Source organism: Geospiza fortis, unplaced genomic scaffold (assembly GCF_000277835.1).
Source record: "Geospiza fortis unplaced genomic scaffold, GeoFor_1.0 scaffold396, whole genome shotgun sequence".
Lineage (NCBI taxonomy): Eukaryota > Metazoa > Chordata > Aves > Passeriformes > Thraupidae > Geospiza > Geospiza fortis.
In genome coordinates this window covers 1,246,589-1,266,783 of record NW_005054345.1, presented here as the reverse complement: position 1 = coordinate 1,266,783, position 20,195 = coordinate 1,246,589, and the positions used below count along the sequence as shown (strand labels likewise).

Here is a 20,195-nt window from a genome sequence, read left to right as displayed (position 1 = left end):
AGAGGTTCCTGAAGTGCTGGCAAGGCTGGATGTAGAGTCCAGAAAACTTCTCCTGTGGACGCTGCAGATACTCATTTTACTAGTTCATGAACTAGTTTAAGAAGTAGGTTTAGCTAGCTGCAAGAATAATTCCAGTGGAAAACCAAATACCTCTAATACATGTCACATAATTAATTTATCATGACTCAACTGGAAAACAGTCTTCCTGCAAAGGTTTATTATGAAATAAATAAAAAGTCCATAAGAGAAGTTTGAAAAATCTATTTTATGAAGCTTTAAGATGCATTGGGTAGAATTATCTATGGTTACATTTCAATCTCAAAATAACAGTTATTTTGGGCAAGACACTGAAATGCCAAAAGATTTGATTATCATACAGGTGGAAGATAACATTGATGTAGCATTTTCTAACAAATTGTCCCATCAGAGGAATCCTCATATTTACACGTTGCAAACATCAGCGAGATTTAAATGACACCTTGCATTTTGTTCCTTGCTTTTTAAATATGTAGGACCCAGGATTATGATGCAACTGCTCCCAGCACCGTGGCCTTCACAGTGGTTACACAGTGTCTGTGCCCCAGGGCCTGAGCTGGGCACTGCCACCAGAGCCAGTCCCTGCCCGGAGCTGCTCAGCCTCTCGTGAATTGCTTTGTCTGTCTCAGTAAGTCCAGTATCCCTGAGAAAGGAACCGCTGCAGCTGCAGGGGGGCGGATGCTGGGCCTGGGATCATCGCTGCAGGTGTGGCTCAGCTGCCGGCCCTGCCCTGCCCTGCCCAGGCTCGGGCGTGGGCTCAGCTGCCAGCCCAGCCCTGCCCAGGCCAGGCCAGGCCAGGCCTCACCCCCTCAGTGCTTGCTGGCAGCGAGGCGCTTCAGCAGCGGCTCGTCGTACACCCAGCACTCCCCGTCCTCGTGGAATAACTGCAAAGGAATAACCACGTGTGAGCTTTTTGTGACTCCAGAAAGGAACAAAGGCTACAGGCTGAGCTTCCCCCTGTTAGAACAAAGCTCACCCTCGTTTCCCAGGAGGTCTCGTTCTCCTTCCTAGCCCTGGCCTCGGCTCTCTGCCGCTCCTCAAGCGCGTGCTTGGCCGCCGTGGCTGCGTCGATGTCTCTGATCTTCAGGTTGTAGGTGACATCCTTCCATAGGCTTCAAAGAGAAAGGGCAAGGGAGACTTTTATGGGAGACTTTTATGCGAGCAGAGTGCTACAAGTTGGAGACAGAGCAGTGAATAAAGGTAGATCTCAGGTTAGAGAAAGGGCAGAAAAGCCCTCAGGATATTTGGTATTTGTGCTGTTATGGCAGCAGGGAGGAGGCTGTGGTGGAGCTCTCCAGACCTCCCTGAACATTTGATCCCAATTAGGATGTGACTGAGAACTCCAGGTCTCCTCTTCCCCCTTAAATCCCCAGCCTGCCTGTACCTGGGCTCAGGGAGAGCAGAGCATGCAGTGCTTGGCTCAGTGCAGCTTTAGTCCCTGTACTGCAAACTGGAGTCTAACTAAAATAAAACCTTAACGTTCCCAGTAAACTGAAGTTCTTACCAGCGAGACTCAAAGTCGTCTTGGTCCTCCAATTTCCTTACCTTCTTCTTTATTGTAGGCATTTTCTTGGTATCTATAAAGACAGCATTCTCCTGGAGTGGAAGATGAAAAAGAAATAAACCTATTCAGTTCTTTAGTTAGACTTCAAATTTAATACACTCTAGTGCACTGGTTAGTAGGAAATACGTGAAACATGGTAATTCTTCAGATTCTCCTCTTGTACAGAAATCAAGCTTCCTTAAGAATAAATGAACAAGTTTTATCCCCAGTTCAGCATTCATTTGGACAGCCTCATAGGAGGTTCCAACTATTAATGTTTGTTTAAAATAAAATCCCAAGCCTACAAAACCACCCCAAACCCCCCTTTCTAAGTACAACCTTGTATTTCTGATGAAAAGAGAAAAAAGAAAGCAAGCTGTGTTACCCCTGTGGAGTACTTTGCATACATGACCCCATTCCATTCTCCTTCAATGGAGCAGAAGGGTTTCTTGTCATTTGGAGAACTAAAGAGAAACAAACAGTCATTTCTCAGCTGTGTTACAGCAACTGAAAAATCCTAAAGGATCAAAACTTGGTCTTCTGTAAAGCCTGGTTTATATCTATCTAATCTATCTATCTATCTATCTATCTATCTATCTATCTATCTATCTATCTATCTATCTATCTATCTATCTATCTATCTATCTATCTATCTATCTATCTATCTATCTATCTATCTATCTATCTATCTATCTATCTATCTATCTATCTATCTATCTATCTATCTATCTATCTATCTATCTATCTATCTATCTATCTATCTATCTATCTATCTATCTATCTATCTATCGAGTCCCTGCCCAGCCCAGAAGAGAGGAGGGCTCTGTTCACAAGGGGGCAGTTTGGCATGAGTGAGTTACATAAACCTTAACAGGAAGCCCTGATCAGGGTAAACCAGGCCTTGCCCCAGGGCTGGATCTGCATTTAGAGTTTAGGAAAGCAGTTAAAAGCCTTCCACACAGATTTAGGGTGGTGAGTTTAAGCTTAAAAAGGTTTCCAGGCTACTGGGAAACACAAGACACCAGTTTTTAAATGGCATCTATCAATGTGTCAATGAGTTAAAACCAAGTTAAACCTCATTTTGTCAGCATCCACTTGCTGGCACCACAGCACATCTCCAAATGCAACGGGAATCTCCACTGAAATCTCTGTGTTGGGTATGTGCAGAGGGTTTAACCAAAATCCACCAAACCACAGGTCAAAATATGTGAAGTTTGCAACTGACACTATGAGCAGTATCCCAGGCTTGCTGCAGTATTTGTATTTGTAGGAAAGGTAATGATGGAGGCACTTCTGATAATCCAGGACAGCAAAGCTCCCTTTGGGAACTAGCTGAGGATGTTTTCAAGCAGCACAAAGTAGGACACAGGCCTGTGCAGCTTCCTCTCACAAACTTGGCAACAAAATTTCATGACAGGTAATGATGAGCTAAGTTCTTCTGGGTGTTGCTGCTTCAGCATTTTACACTCTTGACTGTCTTGTTAAAGCTGTTGACATTTAAGGAAGGGAAAAGTGAGATGAAGGAAGCTGCTTACAAAATTTCAGCTGTAATTCTGTGCTTCTTTCCTCCATAAAATGGTTTTGTGTGGAAGACAATGGAAGCATTGTAACCTGTCTTTGAGCAATTGATGCTGCACTCCCCCCCAAGCTCTATCCATGGCACAGTGAGAATAGACCTGCAATCAGAAACACAGAAATGCACATCATGATAAGCTCTTGACCAATAAATACTAAGCACAAAACATTACAAGGCATTAAAAATGAAAATAACAATTAGAATATTTACTTACCTTCCATAGCCATTAGGAAAAGTCAAAATATAGTGTTCATCATGATCTAGGCATGTAACACACCCTGTTAAAGAAAAATACAAATAGATTTGAAAAACATTAAGCAAAACCTCCACAGAACTCTTCATAATGATCTCATGAAATATGCCATTAAAAACAGGTGCCATGAAAAGGAAAGGTGGAGGAGCTTCATTTTTAATGGATGCTGAGAATGCCCAGCTTCTGGAGGAGGCAGGGATGACTGTATTTTTGGGAAAAACTGGGCCCTAGGTGTTTTCAGCACACAGAGAGTGTGGAAGGAAACCTCTAATTCAGATACAAGAGCTCCAGTTACATAAATTCAACCATTGCTTTCATTTAGTACCATGACTTTAAAAAATTTATGTAAATTATTCTATGAAAAATCCTAGTTGCAGAATTTAATTTCTCCTCTGCTGTTCAGTTGACACACACATACCTTGCCCTATGTTATGAACCCCAATAGACATTCCTAGGAATTTGGACTTGGTCCATATGTGAGCATTGAACTGTATCCTCTTGCTAAAACACTCTGCATAAAATGCTGAAACTGAAAAGAGAGGCAGGTATTAAAAACAGCAGCACAAGACATTGATACCTTTGTTCCCACATTCATCCTCTGGGAAATATCCCCAGGTACCTCACACTTAATGTGTAACACTGTTTGCAATTAGTTTCTCACAAAAGCAGTCTATAATTTTTCAGTCTATATAAATATTCAGCTTTTAAATCTGGAGAGGAAGTGTAAATCCAAGATTTAAGCCAAGAGCTGAAATTTTACTGTCCCCCTCTCTCGAGGCAAAGGAGTTGTCACAACTTACTTGGAGGATGGTGAGAGACCTGCTCTGCCACAAAGGTGACGTTGCTTTTGCTGACCCAGGGGACTGGTCCTTCAGAGACTGGCTCCTGTGGGGCAGGGCAGAGCATTCCATCACTCACAGGGCCTGACAACACTGGAACCTTCCCTGAGAAGCTGCCTCCATCTTTAAAGGCTTCTAAAAATGTACTGCAGGACTCCTTAGTCCTGGAGCTATGATCCTTTCTAAAGGACTTACTCTCTTACTTTTAAGTATAAATGTCTTTGTTTTAATTGTGTCCAGAAAAAACAGTCAAACTGAAAGACTCATGCAAAAACCCAATTACAAAATAAATAATATTTAAGTGGCAGAAACAGTTTTTGCTTTTGCTTCTGAAGAAGTCTGATCTGTACATTAATAATGATCAGATTCCATGCACCACAAAACCATAAACTAATATTTATTTCCTGTGGCAAAGAATGCAAAGTGTAGTTAATTCATGGTTGGAAGCAGTGGAAGCCCAAATACAACACTCCCTTTATGCCAGCAATCTGGAGTGCAAATATTCACCTCAGAAACAAGATTTCAGCAAGCACATCAGTGGGAAGGAAATGGGAAAAATGCATGGCTTATACCCAAATAATCACATTGACTTGGATGTATTACACTGGGGCTACATGAAGCACCTCACAGCAGCACTTCCCACACCACCACTGGCAACTTCCTCGGGCAAGAGGTCCAAATGAGGTGCCAAAAAAAGAAAAACAACAAAAAAACCCTCTGGGCTGCACTGGTTTAAAAAATAAAAGCAAAAAGTAAAACTTTGGGAATAAACAAATTCATTAATTTGTGCTATGAAACAGTTCAGGGAAAAAGGACACTTTCAACACATCAAGTCGTTCTTTAAAAAACAATGAATTTTGTTATGCAAGATTTTATACTTCTGTCAAAAGAAAACAAAGAAGGATGGGGAGAATTGGTTAAGAAATTGCTACCGTTTGTTGATGTGCTACTTAAGCACAGCATAATCCATTTCAGTCAGTGACTTAACAAAGCTCTGGGTTGCATCTCTGCATTGTGGGCTCCAAAAACCACCACAAGAAGCTCACCATGTCATCCTCAGTGCCAGGCAACACCCAGTGGCAGCGGAAGATCTCCCCCAGAATGGGATTGTAAGGCTTCTTAGCAACTGAGCCTTTCCTTCCTGCATGGAAAGCTGAGAGGTACCACTTAACCACCTGCACCATCCTCTCCTTGGGATCCTTCTGGTCACTAATGCTACAGAGAGAGAGAAAAAAGGACAAGGCAGAGTGAGATATAAGCAGGGACCTTGGATACAGGAAACTTTTATGGGTGCTTGGTTGTTTTACAACTACAAGTTTGGCTGATTTGACTGTGTTTTGAACAGTCAAATCATTTTTCAACCAAAATCCAAGCAATATTCTTCAAAACTACCAACTTGTGGCAGCCCACAAGGGCCATAAGCAGCATGAGAAGCAGTGAATGCTCCAGTTCCAAAGTCAAATACCTGACAAACAAGTCCGGGTGTGCAAAGAAGTCAGCATACATTTCCAACAGTGACCTTCTTTCCAGGATAAACGTTGGGAGAACCACCTGAGTGAAGGAAAACAACTCATCCAGCTGAAGGCATTTGAATATCCTGTACAAAAGCCAAGTGTAAATAGCAAACAGAGCACCCACAGCATCGTGTGCTCTCAGCTGACTGTGAGCCTGAGCTCACCAATGAGTTCTGACATTTGCAGGTCAGTTGGCATCTTCTCCAAACTCTAAGGCTCAACAGGAACAGTCTCATCCTACATGGATTCTAGTCCCACTCAGAGCACATCAAAAGCTGTTCTGAATTACAGTTTCCCTGCTGATTTAATTTCATCTCTGTGAACACTGTCAATTTTCAGTTACAAACACTCACTTGCAGTCCCATCAAGTTGAAGGTTAAGCTCTTCCCTGCTACCTCCCAAAGGTCCATCCTTGTGGATCTGCTCAGTGTGATCCACCCTCAATTACTGTTGCTGACAAGGTACATGCTCATAAAGATTCCTGGCAGCCTAATTTGAGAGCAGTCATTTTCAGCTATCCCAGGAATTCACAGAACAGACACAGTTTGGATCAATTCCTATTCAGAACTGCCAGAAACCTTGAGCAGTTTGCTTGTGAGCCGCTGCCTGTTTCCCCAGAAAAGTGTTATCTTTTTATTATCTCTTGTTCATTCCAGGCTGGACAGTTCAATTCATCCACTTAAGGAAACTTAAGGATAAGGATTGATCTCTCCTGTCCTTCCTCACTCTGGAATGACTTGTTTAAATTTATCCAAGCTGCCTGGAAAGACCAACACCTTCAGGATGCTGCTCATTGTGCCTTCAGACAGACACCAGCATGAATCTCATCCATGAAGAACCCAACCCTTTCCTTGCCAGACCTAAGTAGCATTTCAAAATACACAGGCAACTTATTTCCTCATTAAGATCCCAACTAAGCCAAGCTTTTCACCAGATAGTTACTTCTCCCTTTCACTTTATGTTTTATTGAATGCCACCATACCTTGGGATCTTGTAGCTCTTTGTTCTAGGAAGCCGAAGACAGGAGTAACATTTCAGCATTCTCCCTATGCCAGCTTCACAAGCACTCCAAGAATTAGGTTCAAAGAGAACAAACAACTATTTTCCATAGCAAACTTTTTTCCCAAACAGATTTTAGCATCTGGATATACTTATTCTGCAGCTACTCTTCCCCTTCCAGTAAGAACTCCAATTCAAAAACACCACGCTAAAGAGATTACAGCTTCACTAGCTCTTAGAACAAATATGTAGTTAAATTATGGAACCTTTTTTTACACAGAACTCTGGGTTTAGTGCCCCTCCCATCCCCAGGAGCCCCAGCAAGTTTACCTTGGTGAGGTCCATGCCTAATCTCACTTGTGACAAGAGATGCATGATAACACTTTTGTGCTCCTCCACCGACTCTCCTTCCCCATCATCTTCTCGATCGTCGGGAGGATCAAAGAGATCTGAAAGACCAAAGAAATGGCTTTTGTTTTCCTCTAAACCTTCAAAACCAGACTGGATTTCATTAGCATATATGTCAAAAACCACAGGTTTTAAATCCTACAATTCAGCAATCTTCCATTAGTAAAGAAACAGTAATTAAACCACTTCCCATAAGTACCTTGCCATATACACACACACACATCTATCTATATATACAAAAAGTCCTGCATATATTGACCCAGTTTACACACAGATTAACAATCAATAGCTCCTTACTGAAAGTTGACACAGGCCACTTACCAGCATCATTTGTGCCATTAGACATGGAAGAATTGAGGGACTCTGTGGTATCTGGACGTTTCAGGCTGCTCCCTGTGCTGCTCCGAGTCAGGACTGCAGCAGACCCTGAAGAACTACAGAAGACTAATAAATTCTCACAGCTCAAATTCAGAAATTCAGACCAAATTATTGTCATTTGATATTCACAGACAGGGATTTTAGTGATAGACATCAATAATTGTGCAGTGGCAGACATTAATACACATGCTGCATGCTAATTCACAGAGAGCTCAGAATGGATTGCAGCTGAAGGAACGGGACAGCCTGCAGCCTCAGATAACACATGAAGGCAGAAAACAGCTGACTAATCCCTCTTTGGAATGTGTAGCATCTCTTAAAATTAATTTTTCAATTAATAAAAAATGAAGAGTAAATAGAGATTTTGAGAAAAGGGTGCCAACTTCAAAGAATATAATTGGCCCCCTACCAAAGGCTGCAGCAAATACATGTGAAATGCACCATGGCCTCAGATTACAGCTCTGAGCTGGGAGCTTCCAGAGTTTGGTTTGTTAGAGTTTGTGAACATATATCTGATGGAATGGGAAGGAGGAGAGGAAGAAACTGCCTCCCTCTACCTGTCTGTGGCTGAGGGCAGGGGTAATCTCACTCTGTTACACAAAGTGGCTTTTTGACCTCCCCCACCTTTTTAAAACAATTTCTGCAAGCAGACAAGCCATGCCCTCGGGGATACAGACTGCACACACTGCAGCACACACTGCACACTGCCAGCTACTTACTCCATGCATCGCTTTGGGGAAGAACTGCTCTGGTAGAACTCATCAGCATCATAGAACTCATCCTCACTGCTTGAGTAAGAAAAATCTGGGACTGTATTTGGAGACAGGTTGACATGGCTTGGAGAGGTGAGACTGCTGCTAGGTGCTGACTGCCCACTCCCTGTGGAGTATTAAAAATTACAGAAACAATAAAAACGAATTCTTTCAAAATCTACTTAAACAAGAATTGTTCAAATCAATAAAGACTGACGCGAACTCAAAAAAGGAACTTACAAAATTAAAAGCAATAATTAGGCAGGTTCATAAAGAGCTTAACAGTTGACAAAAGGAAAGTCACAAGGAAAATGAAGAGCACAGACCACCAGTAAAGGGACATGTTTTCTCCAATTACTGCAGGATTGCAATGCTGGGGAGACAAAGGGAAGCTGGTAAAACTCGTACATATTGTGTATATATGGTGGGGAGAAAGAGCAGCATTTCCGGTTTTAACAAAACATTGAAATTGCTGTTGATTAAAAGCAAGATGCAGGCCAATAATATTGTTTTAATGACTAATTACAGGGTTTCTTGTACTTAATAAAAATTATCCAGAACTGTACCTGTACTGTTTGGTGTTGGAGTCTGGTTCCCGAGCGATGCTACCACAGGTCCCACTGGCAAAGAGGAGGGTCTCTGCTCTGACTTGCACAGCTGAGCAGGTTCTAGGGGATATTTGGACATGTTAACCCCAAAATTCAGAAGGAGATTGTACATTATTTCACCTCACCACCAAAAATTACATAATTTTCTACAAAAGCCATACCTAGGTCCTTTTTTTATTAACCAAAGATGGCATCTAAAAAAACCCGCAGTTGTTTAGCTAGAAATCATTTGCCTTTTCTGAAAATTATAGTTTCATTTTTAAAAAGTGTGTTAGAAATGCAAGCTAGTAACTGAGAGGAAATAAACCACATCAGCTTATCCCCAGAACCAGGTTGGTGAGAATGCTCTGTGCCTCCTGCCCCTGCTCAGCCCCTCTGAGCTGAGTGTGCAGTCACTGCTCTGCTCCCAGCCTAGCTGGCAGTGTCACAGCCTGGGAAGGGGCTGTACCTGGCAGTGTGACAGCCTGGGAGGGCATGGTGCTGATCCCTGAAGGCTCCAAGGGGCTGGGCTGATACACGGCGTCCACGGGGTTGATGGTGCTCTAGGCAAGAAAAAGAAAAGCACATTATTTTTTCCCCCCCTCAATTAAAACAAAATAAAGCATAGATAGCAAGAACATTGTGAGCATGAGAAATGCCCAAATGCAAGAGAGTGAATTCCTGAGAGAGGAAGTAAAACACAAATTGACAGTTGAGGACATGAGAAATACTTTTGAGGTGGGAATATTTTGATTCTTTACACAGACTGCACAATAAATTGGATTTGATGCAGATTTGAAGCGTCCTATAAAGAATTCTTATTTCAGGTTCTTGCTTCTGGAATGCCACCCAATGTCCATTAATTAATAATGCATGCAAAGAGTGGAAAGTTAGATGCAAATTATCTGGCCAAAATTAGGATAGGTAATCAGTATTTAAAAAAAAAAAAAATTATTCTCAAAAATTCATTTTGCAGATCAACCCATAAATCAAAACAAGGATCATCAGCATGCTTAGAGCCATGAAGCAGCTTTGTTGGCAAAATTCTTCCCAAAGCAAGCTGACAGTGTTCAGTGCAGCTCAGGAGAGGACATCTCAACCTACTTCTGAGTGTGGGCACTTGGGAAATGAAGCACCACGTCCATTCAATGTTCCCAAAAGTCACTGACTTCAGTTGGTGTCCTTGGTTTTTATGCATCTAGACCCTTGGAAATCTGAACTGCCATGTCTTTTAACCCAAATTACCATCTAAGCACTGTTTGTTATTTATGTTTACACACAACCACCAGAACTTCTTGGTAGTTAGTTGAGTAAAAGGCACAAAAAACCCTTTTCCAAACATCTTGCCATTTAAATGCCTGATCTAGCAGAACTATGAAAATTTTTTCTCAGTTTGCTCAGAAATTCAGTCAGTATGTTCACCCCTATCCTCCTTTTTACACCAGTATTTAGAAGAAGTGTCTACAACTGTTCTCCTCTCCCTTTAGTCCATTAATTTCTATTTGCATTCAGACTGAGGGAAACAGGCTCATTTTAACCTTCTTCCCATTTTCCTACTAAAGGCAGATTCCTTTCCTGCCTTCTTTCCCAGTTACCTGAAATTCTGAACTTTATCCTACATTTGGATGTTTGGACAATGCTCTCAGACACATGGTGGGGTTCCTGGGGCTGTCCTGTGCAGAGCCAGGAGCTGGAGCACTATGATCCCTGGGGATCCCCTTCAACTCAGGACACTGTATGACTCTAAAAATCAGTGAAAAGTTCTATTATTTTTTTTATAGCACAGGATTTCTTTAACTAACAATAGAACAATTATTCTCTGCTTATCACTAAAAAAAAATCTCCAGTAAAAACATCCACAAAAGTAGCTTTCTACAGTTTCATTGGTTTTACTACTCAGTATACAAATAATCCAGTACAGGTACTATTGCTCCACTGCATTCCAGCATAAAGGCAATGTCCCTCACCCAGTACTTCACCTCGTGTGGAATTATGTATTCAACACAGGAAGGCCCCTGTCCCACAGAGCTCACAGTTTAAAATGATGATCCCATCTTAGGAGTTAAGATTTAAAACCCAAGATGGTTCTATGATACACAGGATGCTGTTGCTACCTACATCTCCTTTTTTCTTTTAGGGAAACTAATATTCCACATGATACAGAACACTGGTATGATAAAGAAAGAACAAAGTAACTCTGATTTTGTGTTCAGGGTTCTAACCTCATCCTTAAACAATTCTCCATACTGAAACATGAACTGGAGTTTCATGTCAGATATTTTGAGGGATGCCTTCATGAGCTAGAAACAGCTGAAGGCAGGCCTGAAAGTCTCCTGCTCTGAGTTTAACAACAATTGAATAACAATTACACAGAAACACGACTCACCCACCATGGCAGCAAACAATGATCACATTTCTGCCTAAGTTTAAACTGAAATCCTGACCTTTAGCCCAAGGTGATGTTGACCTCCACAGCATCACAATTTTAGACTTCACAATCACTGACCCACAGTTCATACATTCTTGCAGAAATATTTTTTCCTCCCCAGCACAGGCCAGCCCACAGATAATGAGATCAGTGGCTAATCAAATTCAGACTATATCAAGCTACAATATTTCTATGAAATTTCTGAGTTGCAGCCCAGGTGTGCAGGTCACTGTGCCTGTGGAAGTGCCTTCCTGCACAGCTTCTCTTTTCCAGGGGACATCACAGAAGCTGTTCCCTCACACTAAGACCTGAATTATGTCCCATCTGCAGAGCACATAATAATTCATCTTATTGATGATAAGCACAAAACTGAAACATGCATGTGTATCTTCAGCCCAAGGTTCACATGAGAAAATCCAACCGCTAAATCTCTTTGTAGAGGACAAGGCCTGGAAATTACTGACAGCTCTAATGAAAACACATCAGGATTTTTAGAATTTTTACTGAAACCAATCTCCTATTAAAAGTATCTGAAATGTACTCAAGTGACAAAAAAAGAACAAAGAAAGAGAAACCACGTGTGACCAAAACCAAAAATGACAGAAGTTACATTAAAAATGCAGCATTTCTATTAAAGAAGAAACATTGCTCAGACAGACATTACACAACTCTGCATCAAAGGAGCAGCACTGTAGAAAAGACAAACTACTTGAAGCACACGGAGAGCAGATCTATTTCCTACACAAAGACACTTCAGACAGAGCACAGAACTATTTCTATCCCAGTAATTTCCCTTTCATCTGTTCACAGGGCAGATTTTTATCTAAGTGTTCAGTCACAACACTGCTGCTCAAGACACTCCACACAAAAGTGACCACTCCATCTTCTAAAGACAAGGGTTAGCCAGCCTCAGGAGCTAGGGACTCAACAGGAATTTTAACAAGACACTGGAAGCAGTAAATTAGAGAAAGGAAGAAGCATGTTGCAAAGTGAGTGGAAATTCAGGTCTCTGTTCACATGTTCTGCAGAATTAAAAGGAGATAAAGATTAGATTTAAACTTACTATAAGTCCATTTGCGTGCTTCTCCTCATTATTTTGGTCCTTAAGGAAAAAATGTTAAAAATATCAACATAACAATCTTGCATGACTTATCAGTTCTGTGCTAAGCGAGAACAGCGAGTTTCCCTCAGGAATGTTCACATTTTCAGCCATAAAATGTTCCTCATCATGTGATACAGCAACTAAACTTGGAGGACACAATTCCACACAGTCACTGCACCTCTGAAGAGCAGCATTTTCTGAGGGCCTGTCCACATGAGTGCAGACAACTTAAAAAACATCCTTTCTCTACTGCAGAGTGCAGTTCTGCTTTATAATGTGGGTGCTCCCCAAATACCTAGGAGCTCCCCAAAATATGCTCTGCAGCTCCTGTAAAAATGAAGTTCTCAGTTTCTGTAATTAACATACAAGAAAGGCAGAGGTTTAAGTTGAAAGGTTTTAACTTTTGCTTTTTGGCATCCATTATATTTTAAAATGCTTTAAGATCATTCACTATCTCAGATTTTGGGGTTTTTTGCCCAGAAGCATAAGTGAAAGGGCAGGCAATGTAAAAACCATCTGTCCTCAGGGGAAATGACACGAGCAGCAGACCAGTTAATGCCAATCTGAGCCAGCAGGGTTCTAGCACTGAACAGCACCAGTATAAATTCTACTGAACACTAAACCAGATCTCTTCCCTTCTGCTGCAAAGTTCATATTAGTCAGTACATCAATGCCCAACTTTATCCAGTGTGAACCTCAAAACTTGTCTGCAGGGTATTCCCCTGGATTTCCAGTTACATTTGAAAGGAACAAAAAAAAAAAGAAAAAAAAAACCATAAGAAGTTTAAAGAAAATTGGCACATATTTAGGTTTTGATACTTAATACATCCTTCCTTAGCTTATACAGGTGGCAATAAGCTGTCCAAATTTCATCTCTGCTAGTTGACATTTTTGAAGTCTGGCTTTCCATGATAAAAAGAACACCAAGGACAAAATGTTCCACTGGGTTGTAAATTTACAAAACACAGAATTTTTTTTCCCAACATAAAAAACCCCCCATGTTGTGTCCATAATCTTAAGACCTAAGAAATAACCCACAAAGATGCTGCATGAGCACTGATGCTTGCTGTCCCACCTCAGAATGCATCACTAAGGTAAGGAAGGCAGAAATTCCACAAAACTGGGCAGGCAAGACTGGCCAGAAATGGAGTGGAAAAGAGAAGGGAATGATGCAAAACTAAATATCTAAATTATAGAAGGTACTTCATAACACATAACATATATTTCTAAGATTGAGTTTTACCTCATCACTGGCAGAACATTCAATGGATTTTACATCACACACATCAGCAGAGCTGGACATCTTCAGCTGCCACACACACAAAGGGGACAACACAGGCCAAATGCTCCAACTTTTTCATTTTGTATATTATTTTGCTCCCAATTTGTTTATTGTGACTGCTTTTTGATAAGCAATGAATGTAGCATGACATATTCCTGTTTAGCTGGTATTTAGTTCATTATTTTGGAAATGTCATGAGTCACCTCAGTATGAGTGGTGTAATTACAGACTATTTACCAGCAAGATTAATGAAAATTTAACTGTCCAAATATTAACACAGGTAAAAATCCATGAAACAGAACAACTGAACACAATTTAAAAAAGAAACAAAAGAAAACTCCAATAAACAAAAGTCCAGGTTTGCCTCAATGTTCCAAAATAATCCACATAATAAATGGCTGTGTGTTGGAAACACAGAGTTCTAAGCATGTAGGGAAGTGGTAACCCAGATTGGCAAACCTGTCTGCTAATGAGAAAGGCACTGTGGAAGTAAAAATGGGGTGCAGGGTGGTGTTAAGATGATTTATTTTCAGCAGTGTCAGTCAGCAGCCACACCTGCCCTACAGATTTGGGGAAAAAAACCTGCAGAATCTTAAAAGGTCTCAACTGGAGAGCACAAAGCCACAGTCAGGCACGTTTTTACACAGAGATTGCATCATACACAAACAACTTGCAGAACTCTGGGGAAAAAAACCCCAAACCCCTCTGTACTATAAATTTTCTACAGCAGGAGGAAACCAGGATACCAACACAGTTAAAGGAAAAGGTGTAGGGGGAAGGAAGACAGAATTCCCTTGCAGTTAAAAAGTACAGCTGCCTGAGAGACAAAGAAGGTGAAGAGATGAAGCAGAAAAGAGGTTATTGAAGTACTGGGAAATTTTTTTCACTATGTGTGGATCAATATCTTGCAATTAGCTGTGCATAAGGCACCCCTTTAACCCACCTTGTCTTCAACAGCTCCAAAAGAGCTTCAGATCTGGTTCAGCAAATAACCAAAACAATAAACCCCCACTCCTTAGTGGATAATCTCACCTATTTACACTGGTTAATATTTAGTGGTACTGGAAGAAGGACTTCAAGGTCTGATTTAGTACAACAAAAAGCAAGTGTTAACACCTTTGGGGACTCAAATTCCACCTGCCTTTACACTCACATGGCAGCTGGAGCAGTGAAGGACTGAACCTGATCTAAATTACTGCATCTGCCACTACCAGCTTTGTCCATTATCTGCAAACCACCTAAAGAACTTCACAATATGTTTTAGCATCAGCATAGGTGGTCACGTTTGTCTGACTCCCAATGAACTCAGAGCAGGATTTGATATTCAACAGAAGAAAGATAACTCAGTTACCAGCTCTGATCAACAGCCTGAAAAGCACATTATAACTCTGCAATTTCACATTTGCTAATTACATAGCAGAGGTTTTGAAAAAGAGTAAAATTTTATAGGAATTAAACCCCTGTGAAAATAAGAACTACTAAATACATTTATCCAGTAATGAAGAAAAAATGAGCTAGTAATTGCTTGCAGTTTCTCCAACAGCTTCCTCAATACAGCAAATCACATATAGATAAGAAAATCAGCATATTACCATCTAACCTATCTACAACTGACTCCATCACATCCCTAAAAAATGACACATTGTCTACTCACTTCACTGTACTAAAACACCTCTAAATACACCCAGGACTACATAACAGCAAATTAAATACTGAAAGGCTTTGTTTGCTGGCACTACAGTGAAGGATTGAAGTAGCCTCACTGCATGTTAAATAAAGACTGTACTAGTTCCAAATTCATGTGGCACAAAACTATTTCAATGTTTCAACCCTAGTGCTTGTAAAAAAGTTTTGGTTTTGTACAAACCTCTTAACTAACAAACAGTTTCTTCACAAATTCTTAAGTAATAGATATGAAAATTGAATTCCACAAAACATGCACTGATCCTTTCAGTGAATGACTTTTGATCCTGTAAAGAGTCTAAATACTTCAATTTGCACTGCACTCAGAAATTTGTGCAACATATCTGGCATCTAAAATGAAGACAAACAGCAGTCTTGCATTCCAAAGCCACAAAAAATAGTTGATCCAGAATTATAGAAAAAAAATAATCTAGGAGCCCACACCTATTTCTGGATAAATCAGAATGTGTTCTGAGTAGGTCAGCCTGAAATTCTGAAAATACCTTTATTTCTTTGCAAAATATCCCCTCGCTCCACTTTGGTCACAAGATACAAATCAGCAGTTCATAATTCACATATCCTAAATAAACAATGTTAAACCTGTAAGGGCAGAATCTGACAAACAGTAAATCCAAAACTCCCCAAATTGTAAAATCCAATGAAACATGCAGGTGAAAAGCATAAGTGCATTATCTATACTGCATTCTCAAATAAAACAATTTTAACTTCCAGAAGTTCCAACATCATGATAAAACTTCAGACCTGTGACAGACCTTGCCAAACTGGTTTCACTATTTCCATCATCTTTCTCCCCTTTCTATTTGTTAGCCACACTCTTAAATGAAGCAGAAAGAAGAGTTTTGTTACATTCCTGTTCTGTCAACCTGACATTTGTCTAAGCTCTTCTGTAGTCTAGTAGCAAACTCTGCAAAAGAAAGCTTATCTGAAAGAAAACTCAAACCAATGTGGCTGTTACCATGAGCATTAGCAGGACTGTCTGCTGTGGAACTCAGTATTTCAGAAACTTCATTAAAATAAAAGCAGAAATCAACTCATAATTGTTTTCTTATTCCTGGATCATATAGAAGGCACTTTTAGGTTTCAATTAGATTAATGCTCTACTACTAAAATTCAGAATAGTTTACAGTGTACTTACTTTAGCAATCTGTAGCAACACAATGCAGTGTTTTATTGATTCTACCATGCTCTAGGAAAGAAAAATATCAGAAAAAAATTACTATTTTTTTCTATTACTATTCCTTAATATTCTGTATTTATTAGTTACATAGAATATTGGGTGTGAATTAAATGGACACTCAGTTCTCTTGAACTCCTACTTTCCCTTCCCCATTTTTTTTTTCCTGAGACAAAAGCACAGCAGCAGCAAACTGAAGTTTCCAAAGCCACACAGAGCATAAAGCCAGGCTGCCAGGGTGAAATGGAGGTCAGCTCCAAACCCCCAGAGTGCTGCAGGCAGGTAAATTATCACGGGAAGAGAGGCTCAGAGAGCTGGGTTTGTTGAATCTGCAGAGGAAAAGGCTCAGGGAGACCTTTTCAAGGGGGATCAATCTCTGACTGGGAAGGCAGGGGAAGCCAGGGCAAGACTTCTCAGGGGAGCTCAGTGACAGGACAAGCAACGGCCACAAACAGAAATACAGGAAAATCACCTTACACAGAAGAAAACACCTTTTATTCTTTTATGGATGATAAAAGACTGGAACAGATTGTCCAGGGAAGCTTTAAAGCCTCCAGCCTTGGAGTTACTCAAAACCCAAACTAGATTTGGTCCTGAGCAACCTGTTCCAGCTGATGGTGCTCTGAGCACAGGGCTGGACTACAGACCTGCAGAGGCTCCCTCCAACCTCAACTATTCCATGATTCCAAGGTGCTGGGCAGAAATCTGAACACAGCACCAGAACCAGGCTGCCTCTGCCATCACAATGTTGGACCTAATATAGATTCTCATTTTTCTGTAAAAAGGTTTTAAAAACTTCCCAAAGAAAATAAGGTGAATTTCAGAATCAATATATAAGAGTTACAAAAATTAAAGAAACTTACACTGGTTGTTTCTTTGAGACCTTCAATTTTCTGTAAAAGAAAAATCAAAACAGTGTGATTAAAGACAGAATTTCCAGCATCTGGTTTGACCTAAATACTGTACAAACACAACATTTTAATTTTAAATTGTGGGAGGGAAAAAAGCCCTTAACCAACATGTTAAAGACTATTTCCATATATAGACAATTTGCAAGACAAGACTGAAGTCAAACTGATAATTTAAGCTTAAGGATGACAAGGTTAAGAATTTCTTAACAGTGACATTTACCCATTAAAATCTATACTTCCTTTTTGCATAACATCAACAAAAATGAAATGCAACATGAAGATTCTAAGTTCATTTTGTATCTTTATAAAGTGCACTGAATGGTGGCACATTTCACTATTACACGAAGTGACCATCATTTAAGTACAATAAACATTTGCAGTTAAGCACAGCTTGAAACAAATCACAGAAAATAGCAGTGCACACATGTTCCTGCTCTTCCTACGCCTCCAGTAAAAGTGCATCTGGAAATGTGCCTACTGAATTTTATCTAGAAACACTGGTCCATAAAGGTTTCCTGTGTGGAACTGCACCTCAGGCATCTGCATGCCCTGTTCCACAGCAGTGTGACCTGGTGCAGCAGCAGATGCTTCCTGTTGATGTCCTTGGCTCTGTCTGCAGGAGGCAAAATCACTAAACTGGGCTCAGCACTGAACCTCCACTAATGCAATTACAGGAGCTCTTTGTTTTGATTAATTTGAGTGTCTCATGTGACTTGAGTCACAATCTTCTTGACTGCTGAATAATCCAAGTGTGTAAAGGATCCTTTCCCTGCACCAGGCATTGCAAGGAAAAGCCTAAAGCGTAAGAGAAGGACAGGCAGCTCTAAATCCACAGAAATGAACAGTCCCAATTTGTGGATTAAAAAGAAAACAAATGCAGCGACAGCCTCTCAGGCAATTCCTGGGGGGGGAAATTCTCAGTTATGCTCTAGATATATTTCTTATGCTCTAGGTATTACTCAAGGGATGCTGTACATTTTCTTCAGGATTAATTGGCAAGAGGTGGCCAAACAGAATCCAGACTCAGCCCTTCCTACTAAAAACTGGAAACCCTGGATCATGTTTATCAAGGATATACCATATGAGAGATGTTATACCATGAAGTTATGTGATATTTACTCCTGCTGCTAGCAGAGAAACATGCCAACAGCTAAGAATTCCTTGGCTTTGTTTTTGTTTGTTTTTCACGTCTCTACGAGACTTCCAGTCTAAACTTCATCAGCACATATCCAAAAAAGCATTTTAAATATGACAGCATAGAAGTTGTGAGCCTTTTAGCACCAAAATAGAATAGGCAATGCACATAGCATGCAAATCTTGTTGGATGAAAGATGATGCAGCTGAAGGAGATGATGCAGCCTCCAGTACAGCCAACTGGAGGCAGCCATCAGCAGTTTGATCATTCTTTACTCATTTTTTCCCCAACTTGTTATAGAGTATTTACACACCAAATAAACTGAGATCTCAGTCCCTTCAGTGACATCACCTTTGCTGAAAATAAGAAAGTGACCTCAGGCCATGTGATGCAATTCCATGATGTTGGTTTCTCCCCACCCATCTGTAATTTTCCGAACACTTCACTGAGACATTGTTGTTCTTACACAGAGGTACAGACAAAAGGGTAATTTTATCAAAGAGCACATGGAAGATTGAAAGGAAAAAATCCTCAAGACAAGCAGATTTCTAAGGCCTTTCAGCAAATCACAGAACCATAGTTTTTGCCTCTTTGAAAATGAATCCTTTGTGAACTGGCCAAATTAAGCAGTGACAGTTTGCATTGATCCAGTATTTTTCACATTTGTGCTCTATGACCACCTTGCAAGAGCACAGCACATAGAACTTTAATAATTTAGACAAAACTGTAAGGAAAACCATAAGCAAGTAGGCTGAAGATAAAACACATTACCAATAAAAAAACCCCAAAACTCCTCAAACATTTACTACTAACATTTATCACAGTTTTCTCTTTTCATCATCCCTAGTCTTTGAAAACTGATGAAGATAAAATTTTAGTAAGACAGTTCCCCTGGTTTCAGTAATGAATACACATATTGTCATCTGACACACCAATTTCCTGCAGATCTACATTTGCAGAATGCAGATTTACAACTGCAGAACACAATTTACTATATTTAATCTAATCAAACTGCAGGCTGCTGCTGAAACTACTCCCTCTACTTGCTGCTCATTGCATCTCCTTGACATCTGATTTTTAGGAAATCACTGAGAAAGCTAATTTTTCCTCATCCAACATGACTTTTGCCTCATTCAACAATCATGTGACTACAGAGGGATCAGCTCACCCAGCACAGAGGCAGCAGAGGCACGGAGTGGGAGCTGACTCATGGTTGGAATCTGTAAGGTGCAACCCAAATCTGTGTGCTCAGCCTTGGATTTACTTCACAAAAAGCACTTGTTTTGAACCAAGCAGCTTAAACAGGCTGCACTTGCCTCCCAAATCCTGTTAAGTAATGTCAGCTTTGTTCCAGCCTGCAAACATGCACCTCTTTGCTATTCTGGTGCCTTTGAGTGCTCCAGTTTTCTTCTCCCTGATGTGTGGTCAAGATAACTCCACCAAAGTGAACAGAAAAGCTGTGCTGGAGCTCCCACCAGTAACACTGGTAACACTGTAAGAAAGCAAGGTCCTGTCTTGTCTTCACCTTGAAACACCAGCACCCTCAGATCAGATCACACCCCCTCCTCCTTCCC

At 40.5% G+C, this 20,195-nt stretch overlaps 1 protein-coding gene across 4 annotated transcripts in view; it reads right to left on the bottom strand.

Moving 5' to 3' along the window:
* Window positions 1-246: 246 nt before the first annotated feature.
* Window positions 247-20,195, bottom strand: part of OSBPL9 (oxysterol binding protein like 9) — a 48,664-nt gene continuing 28,715 nt past the window's right edge. Inside the window, exons 6-23 of one of the 4 annotated variants that reach the window (XM_031058535.1) lie at window positions 17,439-17,468; window positions 16,537-16,587; window positions 12,377-12,415; window positions 9,355-9,448; window positions 8,865-8,966; window positions 8,266-8,425; window positions 7,490-7,602; window positions 7,091-7,209; window positions 5,713-5,798; window positions 5,294-5,462; window positions 4,209-4,293; window positions 3,827-3,937; window positions 3,370-3,433; window positions 3,115-3,255; window positions 1,965-2,043; window positions 1,541-1,632; window positions 1,013-1,148; window positions 247-920 (exon numbers count right to left, since the gene is read on the bottom strand). In XM_031058535.1, the coding sequence (XP_030914395.1) occupies window positions 846-920; window positions 1,013-1,148; window positions 1,541-1,632; window positions 1,965-2,043; window positions 3,115-3,255; window positions 3,370-3,433; window positions 3,827-3,937; window positions 4,209-4,293; window positions 5,294-5,462; window positions 5,713-5,798; window positions 7,091-7,209; window positions 7,490-7,602; window positions 8,266-8,425; window positions 8,865-8,966; window positions 9,355-9,448; window positions 12,377-12,415; window positions 16,537-16,587; window positions 17,439-17,468 (1,746 nt within the window). In that variant the 3' untranslated portion in view covers window positions 247-845. Of the gene's footprint in view, window positions 1,149-1,540; window positions 1,633-1,964; window positions 2,044-3,114; window positions 3,256-3,369; window positions 3,434-3,826; window positions 3,938-4,208; window positions 4,294-5,293; window positions 5,463-5,712; window positions 5,799-7,090; window positions 7,210-7,489; window positions 7,603-8,265; window positions 8,426-8,864; window positions 8,967-9,354; window positions 9,449-10,480; window positions 10,594-12,376; window positions 12,416-16,536; window positions 16,588-17,438; window positions 17,469-20,195 lie in introns of those variants that run through there. The other 3 variants (XM_005422941.3, XM_031058537.1, XM_031058536.1) reach the window with 3 other exon arrangements.